Source organism: Cygnus olor, chromosome 6 (assembly GCF_009769625.2).
Source record: "Cygnus olor isolate bCygOlo1 chromosome 6, bCygOlo1.pri.v2, whole genome shotgun sequence".
NCBI classification, from domain to species: domain Eukaryota; kingdom Metazoa; phylum Chordata; class Aves; order Anseriformes; family Anatidae; genus Cygnus; species Cygnus olor.
Window position 1 is genome coordinate 4,154,891 of NC_049174.1, and position 21,186 is coordinate 4,176,076.

Below are 21,186 nucleotides of genomic sequence, written 5' to 3' on the forward strand. Positions count from 1 at the left end.
AACTTTGTGTCTCAGTCACTTGGACGAGCAGCACTGAGTACCCTGAAGTATTATTTTATAATCTCTGTAAGTAACATGATAAAAAAAAGCTTACTTATGCTTTCTCTCATCAGTAATGCCATTTAAAAAACCACTATACAAAAAAATCTCTCCAACATGTACTGAAGTGATCAAAACTCAAACAAGGTAAAAACTGAAAGATGTCCTGCTTAGATATGATAATATAAAGAGAATATTTTTGCTATTTACAGAATGATCCTTGGAGGATGCTTCTTTAGTAGGGTGACCAGGGGATCACATGACCAGGTGACATTTTTTTCTGATGCTGAAGTATGGACACTTAATATAGAAGAAAGGACAACAGCTGTTATTCTGTTAAAATACAGGAGGCAAAAGATATTTAAAAGCAACACATACTTTGAATTCTAGGTCTTCAAATTCCCAGTGTTTGACAAAATCTATAGCAGAAGCAATCTAGGAAAAATTATTAAACTTCTCACCACTGGGGCCAGGGCCAGCAATCGTGGCAGAAATATCAACTGAAATTTAAACTAGGACACTCGTGTCTATTTGTGGCGCTTAATAAATCTAATTTTCATGACAAAAGAATGGCCATCTTTTCCAGAATAGAATATACAAAAATTGCATCATCTAAATGCAATTATAAATGTTTTAATTGCAGAATTTTCTCTCCAAAACCACAGAAAAACAAACGTACAAGAACATTGCTCATATCTGCTGTCCCTGAGCAAGAGCCCTGTTGCTGTGATTAGTACAGCCTAACAGATGAACATCTTCATGCACATGATCAACAAGGCTAAAAGGTCACTATGGTTTTAATTTTCTATAAAACTCATATCTTAACTAGACTTTGCATACATTTTTCAGATAGTACACATGCCTTGAAGTCAGCAAATAACAAAGTTAGATTAAAAATCACTCGGTGTAAACTCCTATTCATAATTTTGATCCAAAACAGCCCCAAGTAGAGCAAACTTCTCCAGAAGTTCCAGCTTTCCATGTTATTGGGCCGTACATAGGGCTCCTTGGTACAGAGACAGCCTCTGTGAAGGAGAGATTTCATCAGGGCAATGAGTGCAAGACCAAACCTTTGTACAGCTTTAATCATACAATTCCCCCCTTACTACTGGTGTTTCACACCAAACTTATTCTCATTTCATTTACAAATCTTTTTAATAATTAGTTTAAATTTGACTCCCAGTTTTGGAGGTTAATAATAGTGAGTTAGTCAAAGCCTCTTGAGTTTGTTGTGAGATAAATTTGAACTTGTATATCCCCTTCTGTATATAGAGATTTTCAAAGATAATTTTATTCAGCTTGTAACTACCAGCACAAATGCTGATTCTAAATATATCTGCTGAACTCCAAATGACTTCTGTTTATAGAAATAGGACATAACAAGCTATTAAATCTTCCTTACAACAAATTGTCCTATGCCAAAATACTTGCTCCAGATTTTTGAGCTACAGTTTAAAGACTTGGACTGACAACCAAAAGAAAAGTTGTAAGATAGCTAGTATTGCAATGTATTTTATCACTGAAGTCCTTCTTTAGGATATTAGAATAATTTGATTTTAGTTTTAATTCTGCATCCTCACAGGTTTTCAAAAAAATAAAATAAAAATACTGGTGCTTGGGACCTCCATCAAATGATTTAAGAATTCAACATGACACCTTCTTTCTATACAGCATCCAAGTAAATGCAGAAGAAACAGAACACAATAGCAACAACAACAACAAAAAACCTGCATACTTTTGGTGACTCTTAGTACTAAACAGTTAGAAATTACGGAGTCCTGAGGACTCCACCACTTACTTTTTTTTTTTCTTCCCCTCATCAGCTCCAACCAGCTCAAGAAAAATTGAGCTGTTTCTCCAGTTTTCAAAGCCTAGAAGTGGTTAGTAACTATTAACAGGTTCTTATTCTAAATTACACACATCTAAACTGTCAGGGAACAACAGAAATTTTGACTGACTAAGTAAGAGTCAAACTCTGTCTGGTTGAAGTGAACAGAAATCCCACAGTACGTTGCTTTGAAATAATCTACTTATCACTAGTCAGTTTGGGCCAGAAGTTTGACAAGAATTATACTTAGATCTACTCCTCACAGCTGAAACCATTTGCCTTTCAACAACTACTTTGCATGAAATAAACTTTTTTTTTCCGTTTGATTTCTCCTGAAGTGAGATGACAGGACTTTTTTTTTTCTTTTAAAAAAAACCCTACTTAATGAATACAAGAATGTACCTCATTCCCCCTTCTTTTCAATTTAAGACAATAAATTCTCTTCTCTTTTGTCAGGAATGGTCCCTCTCATTCATATAGTGGAAACAGTACCAGGCTAACGAGAACAAGGAAAGACACAATCTCTTTATTATTTTACGTCCACTGATATAATTATACTTGACTCAGCATCCTTAAAATCCTCCAGAAATAAGGTAAAACCTTGATTTTCTTACCACAAAACAAATGCTCCTATACAAACACTTTATACAGAGGTCAAAATGGTTGCTCCTTGTGAATATTCTAATTTAAACAGGCATTTTAAGTGTTGAAGCACAAAATACTGGTGATCTAAAATACCTAAAAAATGGAATGATTCAATTAATGCTGAGTTACTCCATGCATGAACGAACAATTTGACCTGGGCTTGAATACAGTATTTTAATAATGCAGCTGCCATATTCATTGGTCTCTACGTTTCCTGAAAACAAATCTGCCAAATAAGTTATACAGTATTAATCTTCTGTGCTTCCGTTCTTGGAGTGCTGAGTTAGTAATGCTCCACAATTGCACGTCATGTCACTGAAATGCTACATTTTTTTAAAATAACCTTTACAGATATTATAACTTTAACACATTTTAGGCTGAGGAACTACAGCTACCACATTTGAGGATCTGAGTGGCAAGTACTGGCTTCCAGGTAACTTCAGGTCAATTTAGGCACTAATTTTTAAACACCTTTATTTATTTATTTATTTATTTTAAAGCTCCACGTAGTATTCTATCTGTGGTTTTGATGTCTAATTTTTTCCAAGAGACTATCAGAACCATAGCTGTTCTGTACTTCAAACCCTTAGTAATGTGATATCTGTCATAAGGTGTACAGAAAATAAATGAACTAGGGTTAAAGCTATTTTCATATAAAACAAAAATTTCTATGTGTTATGTAAGAGCCTCACTCATACCACCACAGTGGTACTATTCCAACCTGCACTCATGTGAAGTGTTGGATCTACCAGAGCATGCTCTGACAAAGCTTTACCCATAATACCAAGCAACGACTTGTAGAGTTCAGATGAAATCTGTGCTAGCCTGGGCCCTCAAGAGCAATTGTTTTCTTCTCTTATAAATATAGCTTGTTTCATTTCAGGGAGAAATTACAAAGACAGAAATAACCCTTGAGCAAAACCAAATTCAGTGTTGCTTTGGCAGAGTAATTCAACACAGCAGAATCATCAGGAAAAGTACTGATGTGCAAAAGGACTCACAATTGATTGACAAAGGACTACAATAACATTGGACAAACATTTACAATTTCAGATACATAAGTGACTAAAAAATTAACTAAGAATTCTCTAACTGCAGATGACAACAGCATTACGGTTAATATCTAATCACGAGATTGTGAGAATGTTCAGTAGTGGGGGACAGGATTAACATATTGCTTTAAAACATTCCATTACTTTCTGCATCTGTTTACTGATAATAAAAGAAACAGCTGTTCTAAATGTAACATTAACAGGTGTAAACCATTCATTTGAGATTTTAAAACAATAATTCTCATCCATTTCCTCTTTAGCTATTTTGAAATGTCATTATGAACACCCCTCCTATTAGCTTACACAATTAACTTGTAATTGTTTAACCTCTTCTCATGTCCGCAAAACATATACATGTGGAGTTAGCTTCCTTCTCATTTTGTGCAAAAGGCTCTGTTCTTATGCAGTGAACATCCTGAACTAATTCACCAGATGTGTTCCATAAAATGTTTGGTCACACTATTCAGCAGCTTTCCTTTAACAACTGTTCTATATCAAATTTACTGTAAAAAAGCATCATAATTATGAAGTAACACTGTATCAAATTCACAGACCTAATATCTCGCTATGTGCGGTTAAACTATGAATGATAATTGAGCTTGAAATTGTATATTTACTTTAAATAAGTCCTCCAAATCATCTGCAACAATGTGTGCTTAATTCGAAGCCATTAACAAAAGATTTAACATTTCCACATTTATACTCTCCATAATTTTAGATATGATACTCCATACTCGAGAGAGAGAGAAAATAAAAGCCAATTCTGGTAGGTTTCCATTTGAAAAATGTACCTTAAGCTTCTTATAATGGTTAACCTAACCTGCTAAATGCTGGGCATAAAAGGAAAAAAAAATATATATATATATTAAAAAAAAAAAAAATCAAGAATCCTTCAATATTGCCATTGCAGCCAGAAAAAATAATTCAGAGAGATAGATTTAAGAAACACAAACACACGAAACCTTACAAAACCAAAACCAGACCTATTTATGAAAGATGAAACAAGCTCTGAAGACCAAATATTACCACACTTTCCCAAAAAAGTAAATAAATAAAAAAAAAAAATCTGCCCTTTGATGTTTACTTTCATGAAAGTAATACCAATACGCAAGTGAAAAAGAAATGGAATGAAACCACTTGCATAAGTTGTGACTGGGGAATTATCAGTTTTGTAACTAAGATGTTGCTTGAAGGTGTTGATTCTATTGCTAAATCTTTTAAATATTCCATATTAAAATACAGAAATATAGATGAGGAGCCCAATTTAACAACATACATCATAGATTTTACTACTGCCAATGACTTGCTGAGCGTTCCTGAAATAAGTTAAACATTTCTCTGTTTTTGCTATTATTCTCTGAACTGCTACTATTCGTACTGAAGGAAGAAAGAAATCCATGGAAATACTCCAAATCCCTCCACACACGCTTCTTAAGCAAGGGGAAACGGAAACTTCACTATTAGGATTCTTAATACATTTAGAAAAGAAACATGTAAAAGATGTTACCTTAATTGCATGTTTACGTAGATATGCAGGGAAAATCATTCTTTCTTCAATGAGATTTTCCTGTATTAAAAAAGAAAATTGATATTCCATGGTTTCATACTTAAAGAATATGCAACTTTTCAGAATTTGGGGAAGGTAGACGCTCAAGCTGTAAATGCATCACCGCTGCTGGTCAAAGCCCACAATCATGTGAAAATCATGCACAATCACGTGAAAAAAATGGAAGTCTACACACAGACAGAAGTTTTTTTTTTTTTTTTTTTTTTTTTTAAAACTACTATTACTAGAGCATATTTTAGCCTGAAAATCCCTAAATTATCACACAGGGACCACCACTAAACTTATTTTGGGAAGGGGAGAAACAACACACCATTAGAAGTTCCACAAGCGGTAACACTTTGACATGCTGGTGGCTGGAAGGAAGGCACAATGCTCACTCATAGTCAGCCTCAGGCCTGCCAGCTGATCGTTTTAATTACCAAATTTGCACAAGAAACAAAATACCAGCAGAGGGCAGCACAAATACTTCAAGTCCAGCAAGACGCCCAGAGCTGGTCACCACGCTGAGGCGGCCTGCCCTGCCCGCTCGACGCCATCACCTCATAGGCCTGTCTCTGGCCTTTCCTCCAAAGGAAGAGGCCAAGCACAACAATAACTATGTCTATTCATTGTTTCATGTAAGAAGTTGAAGTTTTGCTTTATTTCAAAGAGCAAATGCTACATACAGGTAGGCAGAAGACATGTAGCCCGCACACACTCTGAGGAGAGCCTGGTGAGATTTGTCACTTCATGAAAGGTCTGAGTGACACCAGGCAGGGATGTAACGACAATATGTTGCTGGGCCTTCCTTTGTGAGAGCCATTACACCAAGCACACCATTTTGGCTTCCTTTAAACCACCCAATCTAAAGCCATCCCCCGCTCCCATCAGCGAGCTCAGTGCCAGAACAACTCACAGTTTTAACTCACATGCCCATAACCATGAGCACTAAGGAGAGGAGGTGCCCAGACTTGCTCCCCAAAGCCATCCTGCCAGCACCCAGCCTCAGCACAGCCCTCAGCACCCTACAAAGACAGAAAACAAACTGTATAGTCGCCTACCTAAGGGAAATGAAAAGGGGGCAGCCTCTGTGGCAGCGGACAGCCAGCCTGGCCTGAAAAGCAAGAGGAAAGCCCGAGGGCCTAAGGGCTTGGCCTAATGCACCTACCATGACAGAAGTCCCTGGTGCTAATTTGCTGCCATGGCAACTGAGACCAGCTCGGCACCTGTGTAAAATATCATAAATCCCAATTTACCATCCCTTTTTTAACTCAGCCTAGGGGATGGATAGCTATTGAACACTTTTTCCTCTGAAACAGTACTATTGTATGAAAGAATTTGATGCTGCCACTAGTCTCATCAAAGATACCAGTAGCTGGTCCAAAGTAAACAGTTTACTTTTTGGTAAATAAATATTAATCTTATTAAATGCTATATATTACATCAATTACTCTTCCCAACTGACTAAAGTTGGTGTACATATTCTTTTAAGTTCTACCAGACTTCATTTGGTGATCCATTCACCCAATTGTCTTTGGTATTTCTGGTAGGGCTACTCTTTGAACTCTTAACAGCTTATATCCAAACAGAAACTTAAATAAACAAACTATAACCTTCTGTATCCAATGACACCCTGGGATCCTGTTTCCCCCCTAGAGCCAAGTGTCACATCTCCTTCCTGTGCCTCCATGCACCTACTCTCTAAAAACCTGCACTGACTGACATTTACAGCCAACATGTGCCCAATTTTCCAGTCACGATCTCATCCTGTGCCTCTCTCACGGGCACAAAATCCCTCCATAAATTTATCCCAACACATCAAAATCTGTTGAAACCTTTAGCAGCTGGGAAGCATACTGCCTGGACCCAAAAGAAAGGTGGCTAACCGCTTGGTCACCCAATGGTGGCACCAGGCATCAAATGGCCTTTCAGTTAGGCAGCACATCAACCCCCAAAACATCTGCAGGCCTTCAGAGGTACTCCTTCACAGCTATGTACTAAGACTACATCAAGTATTACAGTAGATATTAAACTTTCTCTTCTTTCAGAAAGACCACTCCTTCCCCACTTACACTTAACTACTATCACACAGCATTCACTTGAGGCTCTTGAAGCCTAATACTTCACCCGTTCTCAGCCTGACCTCGCACATACACAAGAGGTAGGAAACAGCAACAGAGAAAGTTGCATTTTCTTGTGCTCCTGCTCCTACCAAGACAGCAACAAGAAGGGAGTACTTTGTTTGCTACTACACCTTATCTTAGATCAGGCCTTTGCGCTATTCTTCCAGGTAATAAATGCTACTTCCTTTTGCATTTAGTGCCCTATATTTTCTTCTATGTGCCTCACAAGCAGAAGTGAGCATGTGTTTTGAATGGAGCAGGAGTCTCAGCAGCAGGTGGCTGGGTCATCTGCATGCATAATAGAGCAAATACTGGATTCAGCCTGCCTTTTGCCTGCATGGATGCACAAGGTGTATGCTGTCATGTATTGCGGTTAGGCAATTTCTTAACTTCATTCACTAGTTCAACATTGGTTGAAACACAGCACTAAACCAGTAACTTGCATTTTCACTGTGTGCATTTGCTTATCTGCTCTGATATTCTCATCCACAAACTAGATTACACTTAGGCCTTTTAGCAACCTTCTAACCACTTATCTAGCAGTCAAAGAAATACTGAAAAGGTAGGTCTAACTCTCAGTTTGCTAATGCCAAGATTTGCTATGACAGAACAACTGGGTACAGACAAAATTTCAGGTGACCTTTCTTGAAACTTTTAAAACATACTAATTCAGAGACAGTGCAGCTGCTATGCACAGAAGGCATAATGTAGTAACTTTATGGAAGTAGCCTACTACTATTCAATATACAGGAGAAAACACTACATTATGGAAGGAAGAGGATGAACAAGTTTACCAGAATCAGCAGCTCTTTATATAGTAGACTTCTCTGTAGTTATGCCACATTCTCCTTGAGTGAGGACTGTTTGTGCTTCTCGCTCCCAGTTTATGTACAGCACTGTACCAACACATATTGACACCTGCTTTCAGTGCCAACCTTTCCAACCTGTAGTTGTGACTCTGATCCTTTCATCTTTTAAATTATTTGCCAGTTTTTGATGACCTAAAGCTGTAAGTGTAGAGTACTTCTAAGATTCAAACCTTTGTAAAGTAAGGTTAGAAATACTCTGAGTTATTTGCATAATTAGAGAAAAGCCTTTTGAAGACTAGGACTTTAATACCCCTTTACACAATCTAGCTATTTTCAAACAGAAATAGCACTATGAATGTGTGGCAACAATACCTGTACAGGGCAATGCCAAATTTAAATACCTACAGCCACCTGGCTTCCTTTAAAAATTATCATCTCCTGTCATAGTGCAGTAAGTTTTGCCAGGCTCTGATGAAAGCAGTTTCTAACCACTTCATATCTAAAACATTTTGATATACTGTTATTTTCTAAACATGCAGCAATAAGGACAGAATCAAACCAGTTGAGAATAATGCTTTAATAAATTCTTAAAAAAAAAAAAAAAAGTGGAGTTGTTTCTCTACGGTATTAATTTATTCCCATTTGTCAAGTAGCATTTGAATCTGAATCAAAAAACTCCAGAAAGTGAACTTACAATAATAAAAAGTCATTATACAAAAGCTTTACACAAAACATTCTGAAGTTACAGAGTAACGATCAAAATTAAGTAAGAGAAAAATGATCCCAAACAAAATGTTCCATTTACTGAATAAATTCCTTGGAGTTGTGCTTGTTAACTTCTGGAATATCTGTTAAGTGATGAAAAAAAGGACGACCATGAACACAGCCTTTATTTTCCCTTCCAAGCTGTTGCTTCATCCTGTAAATTGTGTTTTGTACATCTTCTTTTGACAAATGTAAGGGCAGCTGCCGAGCTAAACGCACTGCTTCTCCCTGTGGAAAGGAAAACAAAACCAAAAACCCAATAGTTTTAAAGTACCACTTTGTAACATATTAACATGAGGCTACCAGAAAGCAGGAATTAAGCACTCACTGTTGAAAGGTCACTTTCTCTTTTCTGCTGATATATTCTGAACATTCTGAATCCCAGAAACTCAAATGGAACTCTAAACATATCTTACTGGTCATTTCATGCACTTCTACAACAGAGTCACACATAGTCAATCTCCTGGTCATATCTGTACTCTTTTCTTTCTTTTAGGGTCCACTTTTGCAAGATGCTCAGTGTTTCTGAATATAAGATTTTCTGTTGGCAACAGTATCAACTGAAGACATTTATCAGTTCAAAAGACACACTGTACACCACAAGATAAAGAACTAGCAGAAATTAAACAGCTAAACAGTTTTTAAAATAATACAGTGAAATTTTAAATCAATGCTGTATTAACTATAATCTACTGCATTCAATTATCTCACAGTACTAGCAGGCAAAAGTGACTAGTTACTAAATACAACTACTGAAGCACCCATCCGCAAAGAATCAGACAACTTCCAAATGAATTTGTCAGACAATTTTTGCTTCTGGGTCTACCAGAAGATGGTAAAAGATGAGGACATGCTGACTGCTCAAACATGAAACTCGTGACAGAAGTTGCAATTCTGAACATGACAGCAAACCGCATTTCCAGTGTTTAGCCCACCAGAATGGCAAAAAACACCCAGTGCTTATTTTTAAAATCATTTTTTCATGATTGCAAGCCATATACTTCCTAGTAAACATGCATTTTCCAGCTACTTTTACTGCTGTATGTGCTTCCTCTTTCTAAATGCTCCTCACAGGATCAAAAATTGTTTTTAATAAAGCTTCCTTTGATAATCTCTTAATATGTATCTTTATTATTTATATATATACACACCTTTATGCACACACCTCTCTTCTAAACACCAGCCTTCATACAAACCAACTCCATCCCAGTCCATCTGACTAATGAGTATTTGTAAGTAGAGGAAATAAAGCTTCCACCTTCAAACCAAGTTACATTCCTGTCTCAGTGCTTAACTCACCCCTTCTTCAAGGGTGCATGAGAATGGTTCGGTAATACACAACAGAATCACACTTGCTCCAAAGGCAGCTGTAAATTTACTGCCTCCAAAAGACAGGAAAAGATTTGTATAAGTAATATTTAAAAAGTAAAGTATATATTCTGTGTAAATGCCCAAGTCCCACTCAGTAGCCTGATTCAGGAAAACGTGTTGGCAATTACTTAAACCAAGAAAAAATTGAGCATGTACTTTGGTATTCTTTCTTCACAGATTGCTAGGAATTGGAATTAAGGATAGCATTAGTGAAACATCTAGAAATAAGATAAAAAACGATCGAAAACTACTCTTGTTAGTTATTCCAGCTTTAACTAATACCATATGTATTAATTGTATCTGAAACTTCATGCCTATTATTGTCTCTGGACAGACAAGTTCATCTATTTGCATATCAAATATTGACAAAAGGCATTCCAGTTCCAACTGTTGCATAGTAACTTCTGAAAACAGATTAAAAATTATTTTACTCAAGTACCATACCTCTAGCTGCCTATGAAAAATGCTGGCTGCTGGTGAAGAACACATGGTTTCCTCTGCCAGCACACAGCAGAACTTACTAGTGCACTAAATGCAGTAGTCTTCTAGGACTGTGAGTTGTCAGCATGTGCTTCCTTTAACTGCGGACGTTATTGATGTTAACTAAATACAAGCATTTGCAGAAGCATATGGATTTCACTGCATGTGAGACTTCATTTTTTTTACTTCCATGTCTTAATTCCAGTGACAGCTTGCTTTCTGGCAAGGAAATCTCCCTTTGTCTCTATCCTCTCTTTGACTGAGTCATAGGAATTTTTCTTTGAGTGGAAATGGTGTACTTTCTGCTTTTCAGGATGTGTATCTCATTGAGTTTTACATGACAATTAAGCTTCAGATAATGCTTTTCATAAGCTACTATCTTAAATCATTTTATCATTTCTTCACAGATTTATTTACAAAGGAGTAAAAGCTTGAAGACTTCTGGATTCAACTGCTTGTAGAGTTTGTAAGCAATTTTATGACAGTTCTGTATTCTAACATGGAGCCTTTCTAGTCTGAAAATTGCTTAAGTAGAAAAATTTTGTGAACCTAAGTATGTATTGGATCACATTGGACTGTTTTGCAGTATGACTGATGGAAGTATTTAGGTAAGCAATGCAGAACTCATACACCTCAAAGAAGATCTGACGTTCTCCTTTTCAGAAGTAACTTCTGTGTAGAACAGAACTACATTAACTTAAAAACTGAAGAAAGATTTGTCAAGCTGTTTAAGGACTTACTATAAGCTTAGCTGGTCAGCACTTACTAGCAAATTGTTACGTCTTACCTCCAAGTAATTTAGCACTTTGAGAGGCCTACATTCATATACTTCCTTTGCATTCCTATTAACTACTGCATTCAGAATTTCTTTCAAATCAGAAAGACCATAGTATGACAGACAATTAGCCATTCCTTCTATTTCCATATGACTTTCTGTAGGTGAAGCACCTGAAAATATGAAAACAAAACAGTAATTTATACACAGCTTTGATTTCTATTCTGGAGCAATGCAGAGAAAATTAAACAGATGTAAAATCGCTTAATAAATTAATATAATGAATTCAATACAACTAGGAAACCTTTTTGTCATCCTTCTCTGGAGTGAAAAGCATTTTTTTGTCCAAGGTTTCACAGTCATGATGCGTGCATATTGACATCACAAACACTTCTGTTTATTCTAATTCAAATCCTAGTTGGCACTGTTTAAATGCTTAAAGCATTTTGCAACATTCCCAGTCTTGAGCATAGCTTTAATTAAAATTTATTTAAAATTAAAACTTCTACAGCTTTTATTAAAACATACATAAAATTGAATTAGAAGCTTGTAATAAAATTCAATTTAGTTTGAAAAAAATAAAACAGTGTTGGCACTACTTCCTATGGAATTGGTTTAAACATCTGTACAGTTCAAATGCTATCAGAAGGAAGTTCTTAGGCACCCAGCTCATGTATAAGAGACCTTCAGTGCTCATTCATAGCGTGCACAGAAATCTCAACCCAACCGGCATGGATCCCCTCCCTTTTCCTCCGCCACAAACTTAAGAAATAAGAACTTCACAGGAAAAGCATGGCAAAGTACAATTCCTAATGAAAATAAATCCACTCTTATGTAATGGCCCAAGGTGGGCTAAATTACATTCAGCCTGGATCACGAAAAAAGTCAAAAATACCACCCAACTTTTGCAAAGTCAAAAAAGCAGGAGACAAACAGATTTGTATAAACAGGATTAAACTAAAAAACTGTGGTAAGGGACAATTCACATTCCTAATAAAGACACAGGCTAATACTAGGAATGATCTGAAAGATTTTAGAAATGAAAAAACACATATGTGCAATATAAGTCACCACAATGTACTTTTATTAGGTATTGTAATAAGATTGTTATCCATGACTGGGCACTGTTTACTCGACAGTCATTAAATGAGTCTGTAGGTCAACAGAAGGACTACATAGGTTGAAAACAGTTCTCTAAATATGAGTGTGTCACCAGGTAAACAATGTTGGATTTGTTTTATGCTTCATGGCCAGAGACACTTGGACCAGAGTGGGAATTTGATACAAAGAAATAAAAATCACATAACCTACTTCCAGCTATATATTTAGCACCACTTCAAATTTGAAGCTTTATTTCCTGTTTCACCCAGCATTGTTGTCCTCTTCTTTTTCAGGCTGTCTTTCCCTAATCTTGGCCAGCAAAACCAGACATTTTTTATGTACTGCTGTAAGCCTGTGATCAGAATCAGCTGAAAGCAAAACTTTAAACTATCTGAAAGGTTGCCAGTTATTAAAGGTGAGATAAGACCATGTACTACGCCAATATTTCCCCATAAGAAAGGCTGCAAGAGACAGCGTCAAAGATGAAGTCTGTTCTTAATCTCCTCCAGCTCTTTTCATTTTTATGCAAATTTTGTTTTAATGAAAGCAAGACTAGATTTGTGTCACTGTTCCAGACCACTTGCTGCTTTCTCTCTACAATAAGAGCATATCCTATATGATGAACCTTCAATAGTTCTATATGCTCTATATGCTACCAATGACAGGATTTTATATGCTCTATAGGCTACCAAAGCTCTATATGCTAACAAAGACAGGACAAAGAACTTCATTAAGTTTCAAATGTTAAGATTTTCAGTTTAAAAGTTTGTATTCCCTCTTAAAGTCTCACAACAGTGAGTTCCAGGATTTACTAAGCATTTTTTTTAAGCAAATCCAGTAAACTAGTCAGACATGCTTGCTTGTAAGACTGCTGATGCTCAAAACTTTTTATTTTTACCAATAGCAATTTCTCTGTATGCCAATTTTGACAGTCAGATTTGACTTCACAATACTTTTCACTTACTCGAAAGTCAGATGAGACTTTAAAGCAAGTGTAACATAAGAACAAACAATACAAATTGTGACATTTCCTTCTTTAGTACTTCTGTTTGTGTATCATTCTCCTTTTCTGCTTACATTCTTGAAACTGAAAAGTAGTCCATTGCATGCTGATTAACATATTTATGTGCAAGTCTTTGCAGGAATTCAGATATTGGCAACATCTGATGATATAAGCAGATGTCCAAACCTCAGTGTACTTGTAAATTTTTGACAAAATATACATTAAGATTTTTGAGTACTCAAACAGCAGTCTTCAAGCAGTTTCCATGGTAATTTCTGTGAAATGCTCTGCAAATTCCAAGGAAAATATGTCAGTGAACAAATAAACTAGTTTTCAACTGACTAAAAATGTGGATTTCTCATTGCTACAAATTACCCCTTTTTCTGTCCAAACAAAACATTTACAATCATCTTTGGATAATTCCTTTTTGATGGCCAGGAAAAATTGTTCTCTTCCAGCTGCTACCTAGATTAGGTGACACTCTAAGAGTACCTAGCTGACAGTCTATGATCAAAATCAAGCTGAAATAAAGTAGCAGCATGATTTTCCACTGGTTGGTTACACGAGCTGAGGCAGCTCATGTTACCAAGGAAGATGGGTTATTTGCCTGTTACTGCTCTTTGAAGCCTTGTAAGCACATTCTTTGCATATACATAGGTTAGATACACATATTCTACTAAGCATACAATTCTACCCTAACAGCACACCTTAGGGCATGACACTAAGCCCACCGTAAAAATAATAATAAAAAAATAATTTAAAAAAAGGGTAAGACATGGTCCCTGCTCCCAGTTCCTTTCCATCCAAAAATTCATCCAGAGGAAAGAGACAGACGTGTTGTAAAGGTCCATATTCCAAAAACATGTTAAGAACTGGATGGAAAGTAATTCATCTTACTTCTTGAAATGCTCCTCTGTATACAGGGATCACTGCAAACTACACCCAGCAAACAAATGCCTGGAAGATCCCAGAGTACTGAGTTAAGTAAAAGCAAACAGACTGCTCTCCCAAAGGTAGCACCACTGGAAGTCTCAGTAAGGCCAAAACATGAGGGGGTGGGATGGCAGTGGAAGGAGGACTGGAGCTCAGTGTCACAGCTCTGCAGATCACAACAACTGGCACGTTCCACAAAGAAACCATTGATTTTGCCTAACTGACATATTTACAGCAAGAAGCTTTTTCTGAGCTATTTCACAACATGTTTTTCACTGTCAGCTATCCAGAGAAAAATCTAGTTAAAAACTCCTTAGACTGCTGAGCAATCAATATAAGGAGAGACAAAGAGACTTTATGAAAAATATTGGTCTACCAAAACAAGAAGATATGACACGTCCAATGTCTAAGATACTTAAAACAGCTTTGGTTGCAGTCAGAGTCTAAAAACAATAAAAAACAAAGCTAAATGACATTCTTGTCTCACAGCAAAGGAGTATTCTAAGGACAGACTTAGCCTTAAATGAAGGCAACACACAAGTAGGGCCTGAAACTCCTGTACTTCTGTAAAAGTTGCTATCCAAAGGCTGCACTGGTGAAAAAGGATAACATTGCCAGAAGCTGAAAGAGTTTTCCTGCTAAAATGACAGAACAAGATCAGAACTCCATGTGAAAATGAGTCCTTGATAGGAAGAAAAGTCCTAATTAGACCATTCAAAACCCTACGAGGAGAAGTCAGAGAAAAACATTTTGGAAATATAAGGCTGATGAAATTGAAAACTAATCATTTAGGCAAATAAATTGAATAAAAAGTTAATAGCTTTCTGTTACTAAAAAAAAATAATAAAAAAATATCTATGATGGAAAAAAACAAACACAAAACCAGTCCAATTCTAACTCCAAAAGCACTTCAACATCCCAACTTTAAAGTGGCAGGAACTGCCCAAGTACAATGGCAGAAGATCTGCGACTATTAATAATAATGGCAGAGTTCTGATTTTCCCAACAGAAGACACAAAATTCCAAAATGTAAACTTCCTTGACCACTGGTTAGCCAGCAATATTGGCAATGCTCCACCTGAAGTCAAGCATTTCAGTCTTCCTGTCCATGGGATCAGAAGTAAACCAGATGGATACTTTGGAAAAGAAAGCTCTGGGGAGGGCCTACATGAAATCATCTTGCTTACAGAACACAAAAAGAATTTAGATTTCTACAAACCTCTAAGATGAGGATGTCCCAAAAATAGTCATTAAAATGCTGTACATTACAATCATGTCCGATCACTCTGAAAGTCCCCACATGGTGAAGAGATTTGAGATGAATGGTCTGTGCACCAACTCCAGAGACTGACTGTCTTTCTGCATGGCCAGACCGGTCCTGCATCATCCTTTAAATGTGATATGGTGGTGGTACCGTGCCATTTACTTGCTAACTTCGTCTCATGATACCAGGTTGAAAGGCAAAGCAAGTGTAGAACTCACGTGTGCTGACATGAGGACTGGCACCACCTGCAGATGGTGCACCTTGAGCCTTCAGATCAGCAGAAAGGGCCCCACCAAGCCTGTAAGTAAGCAAGTGAATCACCAGATGGAGGAGAACGAGGAGGTGAACAAAGTGGCATTACTTTACAGATGTTGTCTTCTCGCATGGCTCCTGTTACAAGGTTGCCTGGAAAACTCCAATGTTGCTCCCTGCATGGAGAATTACTGTAACAATAGTAAGACAGAGATCAGTCTATGATTTTTGTCCACAATTTTGGGACATATACTGTCCCAAAGGCATTCAGACTGTCCTTTGAAGGGGTATGAAGTTATCAGAGGAGTTGAATAAAGTCTGTATTAAGAAACAGCAATCAAAAGAAGATTCAAGAGAGCTGACAAATTAGGTGATAATTGGTCAGAAAAAGGAAATTTTTATTGAAAAAAAAAAACACAAACAAAACCCAAACCACTCTTAACCCCAGGATTAAAAAGGAGGCCATGCATTACTGGCTATTAATAATAAATCAATCATGAGTCAGAAAGGGACATCTACCACGGCCATATCAGGGCTGAAGTGCCCAAGGGAAGTACAGACTGTTAAATACACTACAGTGGGTCCCGACAGCAAGAAAGAGTTGATAGTTCAATTAAGAAACAGCAAATACTAGGACTGATCCAATCTGGCCAACAAGTTTGGGGAAAAAATAAGGTTTTCAAAGGTACGCGCACACAGAAAATGGGATTCAGGTGTGCTACTATGGATACTGCTGCAGTGAAGTTCTCCAGCTACCAGGGGTTAAGTGTGCATTTACATTCTGGGCACCCCTCCACGAACAGCAGCAAGCTGTATCATCATCTACCCTGCGAAGCAGCAACCCGTCCCAAATAATTAACAGTATGTACCGAAGAAAAAACTTTTCTGAGACAACTTGTAGTCCAAAAACTTCTAAGCAAACGTCCCCTTTATAGGCTGAGTTTAAAAACAAACAAATCAAACAAAGACACTGTAAAATGTTTTATGAGATGAACTTGTACTCGAAGTTGAGAAATGCTACAGAATATTCAGGTGTAAGTTGGACAAAACATGCGTGGTCTGCAGGTCACTTTACGTAAAGATTAATGCAAGAAGGATCTAGAAATTAAAGAGCTCCAAACTACATAGTGAAATTTCCAAAAAAGGGCAGGTAAGGAGTGTTAATAATTATCTGTGTTCCTGAAAAACAGATTTATTAAGTGTTTGTAACAGCAATAGTTTGCAGCGTATTTCAGGAGGGAGTTTAATAAAAGAAAGAAAAAAGAGGAACTGATGAAGTATTAAGTAAAAATCCTTGGGTCAGTTGGAAAAAAGGCTGGGTGAAATTCCATTTTTTTCCTGGTATTTCTACCTTCCTCTGCAATGATATGCTCTTTTAAAACCAGAGGCTGTAACTGCCATAATGTCATCAGCAGAAGCTTATAAACATGACTGACAAGCCTCAGATGTTATTAACATTTCATTCAAGTAGTTAAAATATAACACTAGGACAAAGAACAGAATTAGATTCCCATTCTCCATATGGGCTGGCCATATAGTACTGGTCAAGTCCACGACTTATCTACCATGGTTCCTCAACCTGTACAGCACACACAAAGCCAACGGAGTAGCGTTCATACTTCCACTAACTGCGATCCAAATGCGAACAAGTTTCCTCACAAGACTTCATTTTCTTGATTTTATACAGTTAGGGACATCGTATTTGAAGACAGTTACTTACTATTTCCCTAGTCAATTTCCTAGTCAACTATTTACTAGGTTGAGTCCTTTGGTATTTTTTGTTAAATATTGCTCTTAAACTAAGCAAACCATCTTAAAAGTAGTTTCCCTTCTCCGGTATCATGAGACTGCCCAACAACTCTAATCTGCTGCTACCTAAAAACTGTCTTCAAAATTTTCCACAGTGAATTTATTCACAACCAGTTTACATTAATCGGATTCTGTGCAAACCTGAATACTGGAAGAAGCCCCCTACACCCCCCAAGGAAGGTATGTGAGCAAAAAGGCTGAGTTCAGATCCCTTCCTCCCGTATTTGTCTAGAGACAAATCATAGACCTGCTCAGCTTCTGATTTACTTGACCGAGCTTTTTAAGAGCTGTCTCTTACCATAGGCACTCTATTCCCCTAATCATTCAATCTAAGATTATTTCCATGAACGCTTCTTTTACAAAGTTCTTGTTATTTATCACAGGATTTAGCCAGTCAGAAAGAAGTGTCCTTGTTTTTGTTGTGCATGGTTAAGAAAAGAAAACAGCTTAGGCTCTGTTCTTCCCAAGAGCCAGCCTCTGACTGAGGGAATTACTCTACATCCCTTTTTTGTCCCTACTCTTAAAAGATCCCATATGTTAGAGTAGATCTGTCATCACTATACATATGCGGGGTTCTGTAACACATGAAGCTATAGCATTTCTAACAGCTCTTATAGTGAACCTTTTCTCCGAGCTGTCACAGCTAGGTACCACCCCCAAGGAAGTTTGCTTTTCTTGGAAGTCTGCTGGAGAAATCCTGTTGCACAGAACTGACCCTGGATGGGTTGCCTCTGGACTTCCAACAGCATCCCTGTAAATCACTCTTCAGAAAAATGTTTAAACATTAAATCTCTCTTGCTAAGGTGAAAGGATGTTGTATTAAACAGATCTAGTCTGTGATCAAAATAGAGGCATTGAAAAGTAGACTGTCTGAGAGTTGAGAACAAACTCTACCAAAAGGGCTGACAGTGATCCTCTAACCCTCTCTTCACTGGCCCCTTTGGGCTCTGTATTAAATCCTGATATGAGAGAAGAACAATAACCTGCTCCGGCTCCTTAATGGACCTCCTCAACTTCCGAAGGATAGAGGGATAGTCAGCTAAAGTATGTACTCACAGGGGATTCTGCAAATAACTATCCTCTTGGAAGAAGCTTCTGGACTATGGAATTCTCATCGCTTTAATCATTCTGTCAGAATGGCAATCCAGCATTTGGAGAATACATTCTTATTTTTTTATAAAAATGTCAGGAGAATGTGGATTTCAAGCACTCTGAAATGCTGAGATGTGTAAATAGGAAGTGCTCATTTACATTGTTATCTATGGACCTTTCCTTTTTTATTCGTGTCTTCTGTTCAGTTACTAGTTTTTATTACTCAGTGTTCCATGTACACAATTACAGTCCTAACAAAGCAATACATTCTCAATCTTAAGGAAGGCAGGACCTCAGTGCTTTAAATGGTAAGGTGATGTTGAATAACAAGATCTACATCATTTAATTCAGTAAATCAGAAGCAGCAAGCCCCAGTAAGACTAAAAAGATTTTAAAACCATCATACCTTCGATCACTTTTATCTGGAATCCATTTGCTACAAGCCTTGGATCTGTCAAATAACCTGATCCATTTAATCTCTGGTTATCCTTCTGCATTTTGTAAAGAGCAGACATATAGTGAGATCCACCAAGAATACTGGAAAGAAAAAACAGCCAAAAGGTTAAAAAAAAAATTAATTTGAAAATTAAAACTGTGAGAAAAATACATTAAAAATGTTAAGATATCAAAAGAGGTCAAAAATTTTTAAAAGTATTTGGAAAAAAGCAGTTTGCTTAAAGAAGAAATATAAAACATCAACTATTCATGTATCTTAAAGAATGACCAAGTTTAGACATATAATAATAATAATAATAATTACATCAGCCATTCCCTAATCCGTGGGGAAAGTTAGCTAGAGTGAAGTTGTGAAAATGTGCAGCATTTAGTTTCCCTCTTGGGGAAGAAACTTGTCTTCACTGCTCTACCAGCCAAACAGGTCAGAATTCATACTTATTTCAACTGGAGTATGACAGGCGTGCTCATTATTTGTTCATTTGTTTATCTCTAAGAGCATATTTTTATACTTTGAATGCTTTCAGATTAAAATAGTCACAGAATTAGCAAACGGGGCCATACAAACCTACTCTAAATAATCATAAATTATTTAAATAATATACAAATTTTTGCTCATTTGTACTATACCTGTCTGTTAACACAATTGGCTTGTCCAGTTTCTCTACTGGAAGCTGATGATTCTTCAGCAATCTTTTGTGCAGCAGGGCTTCTTCCAATCTATATGGATTCAGCAACATTAGCTTTTTTTCAGTAGCAAATATCCAGATATCAGGAAAACTCTGACGACGGATCAGGTAAAGCTCATGTTCATCTGAATTACTCTTCTCATGCCTCTGATGTCTACAGGAACTCAGGGAAAAAGGTACTGTCACAGTTTTCAAAGGCTGGTCAGATTTCTGCTTCTTTTCAGTTTGAGCATGGAACATTTTGTCAAGCTTCTGCTGGTTGGACAGGGAAGTCTTCAGCCTGGGTTTCTGTCTCTCTGTCTCCTTTGTGGGTCTGTGCACTGCTTGCTGCATAGCTTTACTGGCCTCTCTGTTGTATCGTTCCAGGTCTTTAGCAGCTTTTATTTCATAACTTAAAAGACAAAATGAACCAGTTGAACCAAACAAGAAACCCCAGACTCCAACTCCCAACATACTAGCAAAAGGCAAGGAAACCATTCCTATATAGGCAAGAACACCCATGGTTCATTTAAGTAGCCACATCAATATGCTTCCACTACGAATGGGGTGGGAGGGAGATTGGGATTGGTAAGTGACCCTACCCAGTGAACATGAGGAGTTGGAAAATTTCCTTCATCATGACAGCCAGGAAAACCTGAGTTACTGAACAGGGGGGAGTAAGCTGCATCTTACAGCATCATACCAAGAGCCACAGCAGATTGCTTTAGACCTCAGTCCCAAAGACTACGTTTAACTCAAATTTGCAATCAGATGCACAGCTTTTGAAGGAGTTTTGTCACAGGCGCATCCAGCCCTACTCACAAAGTCATTTCAGCTTCTAGAGCTATGCAAATTTTAAGGGGAGTCCAAGCGCTTACCTAGGAGTATGGAGGTTAAATAATTTCATAAGCTTCAAGCTTTATTTAAGGTAAAGAATTACACTGACTTCAAATGGCCTACAATTAGCCAGAGAAATAAAAACATGTGAATCCAGAATAAATAACATTATCACAGAACTCTAATAAACTTACAGATTTTTTAAAAAGTACTCAATAATGAACTATTCTAAATGCTTCTAAACAGTGAAACCATTGCTACATACTAAATCTCTACAACCTGAATGGATTCTTAATGAGTTTGCAAGTGTCAGGAAGATAGCTCAAGTTTTATAGATGCTA

General features: G+C 37.1%; 1 protein-coding gene and 1 long non-coding RNA gene across 9 annotated transcripts in view; both read right to left on the bottom strand.

Annotated features, from left to right (window-relative positions):
- Nucleotides 1-906: 906 nt before the first annotated feature.
- Nucleotides 907-8,275, bottom strand: LOC121072569. The gene is made up of 3 exons (XR_005821315.1): nucleotides 6,172-8,275; nucleotides 5,072-5,131; nucleotides 907-1,064 (listed from the first exon to the last, which is right to left on the bottom strand). It is a non-coding gene; the product is annotated as an uncharacterized LOC121072569 (long non-coding RNA).
- Nucleotides 8,276-8,608: 333 nt separating this feature from the next.
- PMS1 (PMS1 homolog 1, mismatch repair system component) overlaps nucleotides 8,609-21,186 on the bottom strand; it is a 46,494-nt gene continuing 33,916 nt past the window's right edge. For 5 of the 8 annotated variants that reach the window (XM_040562246.1, XM_040562245.1, XM_040562248.1 and 2 more), the window contains 4 exons: nucleotides 19,971-20,420; nucleotides 19,294-19,424; nucleotides 11,446-11,606; nucleotides 8,609-9,035 (listed from right to left, as the gene is read on the bottom strand). In XM_040562246.1, the coding sequence (XP_040418180.1) occupies nucleotides 8,844-9,035; nucleotides 11,446-11,606; nucleotides 19,294-19,424; nucleotides 19,971-20,420 (934 nt within the window). In that variant the 3' untranslated portion in view covers nucleotides 8,609-8,843. Of the gene's footprint in view, nucleotides 9,036-9,135; nucleotides 9,242-10,334; nucleotides 10,360-11,445; nucleotides 11,607-11,850; nucleotides 16,178-19,293; nucleotides 19,425-19,970; nucleotides 20,421-21,186 lie in introns of those variants that run through there. The other 3 variants (XM_040562249.1, XM_040562251.1, XM_040562253.1) reach the window with 3 other exon arrangements.